The sequence below is a fragment of the Macrobrachium nipponense genome, chromosome 46, assembly GCF_015104395.2.
Source record: "Macrobrachium nipponense isolate FS-2020 chromosome 46, ASM1510439v2, whole genome shotgun sequence".
Classification (NCBI taxonomy): domain Eukaryota; kingdom Metazoa; phylum Arthropoda; class Malacostraca; order Decapoda; family Palaemonidae; genus Macrobrachium; species Macrobrachium nipponense.
Window position 1 is genome coordinate 29,900,898 of NC_061106.1, and position 7,196 is coordinate 29,908,093.

General features: G+C 33.0%; 1 protein-coding gene across 1 annotated transcript; it reads left to right on the forward strand.

The window, feature by feature from the left end:
- Positions 1-1,678: 1,678 nt before the first annotated feature.
- LOC135214684 (zinc finger BED domain-containing protein 5-like) lies at positions 1,679-2,278 on the forward strand. The gene has a single exon (XM_064249020.1). It carries the CDS (start codon positions 1,679-1,681, stop codon positions 2,276-2,278), a length of 600 nt encoding a protein of 199 aa, XP_064105090.1.
- The last annotated feature ends 4,918 nt before the right edge of the window (positions 2,279-7,196 follow it).

Consider the following 7,196-nt stretch of genomic DNA (forward strand, 5'->3'; position numbering starts at 1 on the left):
TCCCAATAACAGTTATTCTATTTTTAAAATACAATATGGTTTGTTTCCATTACATTTTTAATAAAATCAGTTATTTTTTTATTATTTATTATAAAAACATATTTGGTTCATACAGATCTAGCAATGGAATCATTTGCTGGATTCCATCAAATTCTTTGCATTCCATAATGTAATGATACAACTTATGACTTTGTCTTGCTTACAAAATTTACAAGGTACATTTTTGTCTTTATTAAATTCCCAATAATACTTATCCCAATCTAAGTCTCATAAACCCAACTTTTCAAACAAAGTAGATCGTTTTCCATGAGTTACATTTGTTCCTTCAAAAGAAATTTTCAAATAATGAATCACCAAATACTTTTCCCTTTTCCAGTAATAGCTTAATAGCTCATTTTTGGATTTCTAACTTATCTTATATGACTTTTAATATTATTAAGACTTATTAATTCAAAAATATCACTTCCATATTTTTCTGCCCCCTGTTTTAGCTAACTTATCTGCAATATCATTATAATATATATTTACATGGAAGGTATCCATATAAATTCAACTTTATCATTATTTAAATGAATATTATTAAACCACCAAATTTCTACATTTATTTACAACAGATTTATAAAGGGTTCTTTAGCCTTCAATGATTTTAATGCACTTTGGCTGTCTACAAAAATAAAAATATCTTTCCATATATCAGAAACTGCTTTTAATCCTTCACATATTGCATATAATTCAGAAACAGTGCTACAATTTGTTTTCTATTTTAAAACTTTCTTTTTTTAACTCACATTTTCCATTTTCATCATAAACAATTAATTTTGATAAATCCACATCCAGCTCCATGTTCACTAACCGATCCATCACAATACATATGAACAGAATTAATCTTTTTACATTTATTAATTTTTTCCAAAAAAATAATATTTTATTCAATAGTATCATACTCTCTCTTTTTATAATCCAGATTTTATATCTATATTTATACATTTTAAACTCCAAGGACATATAGATATATTTTCTTCAAATAAGTCACATAACTGAGTCAAATTGTAACTCCTTCAGATTTTGAAGTCACTTTTTGGTTATATACATTTATTTTTGCTTTATTAAATCCATAATATATATTGTGAAAGTACTTTTCACCTCTCCCTAATTATCTCATGACACAAATCATTGTTATTTCTTTTATTCTATCACACACACTGGGCATATTTGTTTCCATTCTCATTACTTCAATACGAGTTGTTTTTGGACAAACCAAGACAACCCTATAATGCCTCATTTTGAATGAGTTCCCCAATTGCCTTATCTATGGTTAGGAAACAACGCCAGAAGTGTGCTGTCCCGTGACAATCAATAATTGACCGTATGGGTGCAATATATCATTCTGAAACAATGGGATACCAATTCCCTTTCACAATTTGCCAATACTATTAAAGGTTTAAGTTACTAATACACAAATTTTTACTAGCTATATGTTATAATTATATTTAAAATCCAACATTAAAACCTAAAATATTATAAAGATTGTCCTTTTGCAGTTTAAGAGTATCATAATAAATCTGTTTTACATTCTATTCAAAGAGAATTCTGTGATTTACTGGCAGATGACACTTGGTGTGCAAAATTTTCTTATTTAGCTGACATCTTTGAACTTTTAAACAAGGTAAATGTCAGCATGCAAGGAAAATCAGAAAATATTTTATCTTCCACTGATAAAATTAGAATTCTGAAAGAAAAACTGCAACTGTGGGGTGGCAAAGTAAAAGAAGGCAATTTGGACATGTTCTCACATGTTGTAGTAGCAGCAAACAGTGGTGAGATAATGCCCATTATTTCTGAGTATCTTGCAGTGCTGGAAAAACAACTTTTGCGCTATTTCCCAGACATATGCACTGAAAACTATGACTGGATAAGAAACCCATTTGTTGCATCTGTATCAACCCAATCTCATCTTAACCTCATGGAAGAAGAGCAGTTAGTGGAAATGAGTAATGATCGTGATCTAAAGTTATTGCACATGCAGCTGCCTCTTGACGAATTCTGGGTTCAGACTAAGACTGAGAATGCTCATGTTGCCAAAAAAGCTCTGGTAACGTTAATCCAGTTCTCTACTTCTTACCTATGTGAGTTGGGGTTTTCTGCTCTAGCAAACATTAAAACTAACAAAAGGGAAAGGCTGAAAACTCTTAAGGAAGAAATGAGAGTATGTTTGTCTACCATTCAACCCAACTTGAAATGGATCTGTCAGTCACATCAAGCACACACACCTCACTAAATTAGGTGAGTGTTTTTTTCTTTGCTTAAAGGTGATTACCATTTTTTTTTTTATCAAATCTTCTAATATGCTCTTTGTATATACTATCTATTTCTGCATGTACGGTGGTGCTGAATTTGGTTTGATTAGGGATGATACAGTAATTATATTCATCAAATAAGTTAATTTATGCGATATGGTGGGAGGGTGAAGAAGGGGTGCCACGGGTTAGTTTAGGATGCCATAAATTAAAAAAGATTGAGAACCACTGAGTGTTGTATATGTATTTGTGACTTCTAATACTATGTATCAGTATTTCATCAATGGCTTGGAAATAAAGCCGAAACATGTCAGGACCTACATCCTGCTTCTTATTTTTCACCTGTGGATATGTAATATATATATGTATATATATATTATATATATATATATATATAATATATATATATTATATATATATATATATAGGGAAGGGTTTTATTGCAGACTACTGCTTCTTATTTGCGTAGTTTTATCAATGCGACGTTTCGGGGACCAGCTCTATTTTCAAACTGAAAATTACAATAATGAAACCAAATGACAATAAAAAAAATACTCATCTAAAAATTACACAATTCCAGTATAATGCAAATTAAAAAAACACACCAACGAAACTCTTACAGTACTATTTCGAGTAGAGGAAGGAAGAGGGGCGACTTAAAAAAAAAAAAAAAAAAAAAAAAAAAAAAAAAAAGCAGAAGAAGAAGAAGAAGAAGGAGGCATGCTCATTGTTTACGTAAAGCGGGAATGGCCGCAGTTTTATTTTTCAGTTTGGGATCAATCGTTTTTATAAAGAGCGATTCGAAGACCGCTGACTGCTGCGGAGAAGACACTTTTGTGTAAAGGCTTTAAAAAGTTTTTATATTCAATATTGCTCTTGCATTTGTTTGTGTGGTCACGGATGCTGGAAAGTTCAGGAGATGATAATTTGACCCCATTAAGAAAATCTCTCAGGACCTTAAGATGTTATTCAGATTCCGATATATTTTCCTAGATCATAACTAGGACAGGTATATACATAGACAATGTGAGATGCCATAAAGGAGAGTTCAGGTGGTCTTTATGTTTAAAAATAGATCCAATTGTCAGTGGGTTTGTTGGGATCAGCTGACATTTTATGGCCGGACAACGAGCTCGGATGATTTGTCACATGTTGGTATAGAATTTCACATTAACTAAAAATGGAACACTGGCGTAGGAAGGCATCCAGTTAAAGTCGGGACAGAATTGCTAGGTAAAAACTTCATGTTCATAAATTTGTGAAAGGCCTTTAAAAGATACACTCCTGGGATAACAGTTAGCAGTAAAATACTTCTTTTGAAAAGGTGACCTCATCGTGGAACTGAGACCATCCCGAAGAAAGGGAGAAAGCTCTTCTGTGGAAAAGAGTAAAGAGGAGAGTTTATCTTTAAATTCAAATGACAAAAACTATAAAAATTTCAAGCCAATTCTTTGAAGGTCTTCTTCCTGAAAATCGAAGTATAAAACCCTGAATTATATATTATTATCTATATATATATATAATATATATATATATATATATATATACATATATATATATATATATATCTATATATATATTATATATAATATATATATATATATATATATATATATATATATATATATATATATATATATATATATATAAACCTTGACACTCGGGAGTCAACCAACGAATCTATCAAATTCCTTCGTTAGATCTGTCTAATAATAAGAGAAATTTTCGCTTGCAACGCTTGCAACGCTAATCTCCATTAAAGGGAATATATAATTATTCAATGACCACTAATGATGTAATACAGAAAATCCCACAGCCACCTTTTCTTTCGTTTAAGTGCAAAAACACATAAATAAGTAGCAATATTAAGGTGCTTATATCTAACGTTTCAGTAAAAAAATCATACGTAAACCAACATCTGGCTGCCTGCGCATATTTATCTTTAATAGAATAAAGAACAAAAATATAACTAAAAAAAATACTGCTCTGCACAAGGGTAAAAAGTAGACCTCGCAGCAAATATTTGTAAGCAAATTAGTAAATAAACAAATGAACAACCTTGTTAGGTTTTTACATTTTACCCAGCGTCGCGTCTGTCTCGTTCGTATTTGAACATATTTTGCACTGCTAAAGTTTGCAACAAACAGTATGATATTCTCATAGTGAGACATATACGTATTAATATCACTAATCAGAATAGCTGTTTAGAATAGCGTTTCCTTCTTGACCTGACTGACAGGTAAGTAAGTATCCCATCCGCTCCCAGCGCGACTTGGCGCGCCAACTTGGTCGAATTTTGGGTCGATTTTGGACAGACCTTCCATGGTCTAAAGAAGTACATTTGAACGATTTCCGTCCAGCAGAAGAAAAGGCTAAGGTGGAGATTTCTACTTGTTTGTTTGTATGGTGTTTTTACGTTGCATGGAACCAGTGGTTATTCAGCAAAGGGACCAACGGCTTTACGTGACTTCCGAACCACGTCGAGAGTGAACTTCTATCACCAGAAGTACACATCTCTCACTACTCAATGGAATGGCCGAGAATCGAACCCGCGACCACCGAGGTGAGAAGCAGACACCAGACCAACCACGCCACCGAGGCGCTCTGAGATTTCTACTCGTGGAAATTAAATTTGGAAATGAAGCCATTTTAGATACTGGCCTCTCTGAGAATGTATTGGCGCGTCGTGTGGACACGTGTAGCCGCCAAATCAATAAAGAGATGCGATACACCGGGAATAAACTTTATACGAATGGAAGGAAAGATAGAAGTATGAGAACGGTAAAGGCATCGATGTTTCGCCTCAAAATTGATGCAATGGCGTCCATAAAGTCACTCTTAAGATTTCCAGACTAAGATTACGATAAAGAATTAGCCACCGATGATTAAATTAAGACCAAATTTTACAAACAATGCGAACAATTGTTTGTGAAGCGTTTATAATACTTAAAAAAAAAGTTCACAAAATTATTTTTTGAATTTTTCAACAATACAAGGAACAACGATGCTGACGAAACAAGAAAGAAATAATTAAAGAACAGAGCGTCAACTTAGAATAACACAATCATGGATAGGAGGAGAAACGGACAGACAATAAAGATTAGATATTACAAAAGGGAAACAAAACATTGTATTGGGTAACTGGAGTGGCAGAAGAAAAACCTTATGAAGAAGAGTCCCATTTATCTTAAAAAGGAATAAAACTTGGAAAAAAAAGAAAATTCGTTTGGAAAGAGAGAGAGAGAGAGAGAGAGAGAGAGAGAGAGAGAGAGATAGTTGCATGGTTCTGTGACTGCTGTAAGGCTCTCCGTGTGTCACGTTGGATGATTCACAACAGCACGTGTTGTTTTCCAAAGTGTGATGTAAGACTTTTCTTTCCTTGTCAAACAGTGAAAACAAATGTATTTACACACACACATACACACAAGCACACACACGCACATACAAAGACATTATATATTATGTATAATATATTATTATCCATACGTATATACATACATATATATATATATATCCCTATATATATATATATATATATATATATTTTACACACATATATATGCGCACATACATACATACATGGTGTTTTCATGATATGCAGAAAAGGTTCTACAGCTGATAACGAAATGATTTGCTACCAATATATATTATATATATATATATATATATATATATCTATAATATATATATATTATATATATATATATAGTATAATGTGAACATTGATCATTTATGCTCATCTTTGAATATGGAATAGACTTTGGATTTTTTTATCATTGCCAGAGAACCTTTTTTTCTAACCAGCACAACATACACACACACACACACACACACACACATATATATATATATATATATATATATATATGTATATATATATATATATATATATATATATATATATATATATATATCCGAAATAATAATATGAAATATATCTTTATCAAAAGATACTATGGTGACCTAAATAGTCAAAATGCTGTGGATTATGTCTCGGATTATATTTTAGAAATATCTCTCCGCGAGTTACGTTAAAATTTTAAGCTCAATTAAGCTGTGTTTAAACCGAAGCTTGTTTAGAAAAAAAAACCGAGACGGCTTAGAAATATATCCTATCAAGACAGCTTATGCAAATCAGGATACGCAAGTCTGCAATAACTAAAATGAATATATACCAAGAAATTAATTATTTAGACGCTTTACGCATCCCAGACATCTATTTCCGCTCGTTTCAATTCGTTCCAATTCGAAACGACAGAATAAAACAGCAAATGAAATTTAGGCCAATCGCTGGAGCTATATATGTGGTCATTCAGCGCTGAAACGGAAACTGCCAGTAAAAGGTTTGGAAAGTGCAACAGGAAGAAATCCTCGCCGCTGCGCTGAGACAATTGTCATCAGAGTGGGCGGGAAGTAAGGTGGAAGAAAGCGACTATGAACGGAGGAAGAGTAAAAGGAATTGGAAAGAGTTGCCGTTATTGGCCCAGGGGACGATGACAAGAACCTCAAGCAATGCCTAAATTCAAAGAAATGCATTAAAGCACTCCGCATCTTAGCGAGGAGACTTACCGCTTTCATAACCTGGAGTTTATATTTTTGGATGCCACGCACAGAACAAGATCCGTAGTATGTCTAAAATTCAGAAGGAAGTCGACGCGATTTAATGAGGAGTTGCAATGATAAAAAGGTGGGTTGCACGGAGGTGGAGAACAGCAGGAACGGCTTGATTGAGATAAAAGCAAATGTTGGAGGCTGAATAGACCATTTCACATCCTGTTGCATTCCGTATTGAGTTCAAGCATCCCAGTTGGAGAATTGATCATACGTTAGATAGAGCCGATGGCATAACGTGAGGAGAGAGAGAGAGAGAGAGTTAAAAGGATTAGGATGTCTCAAAGA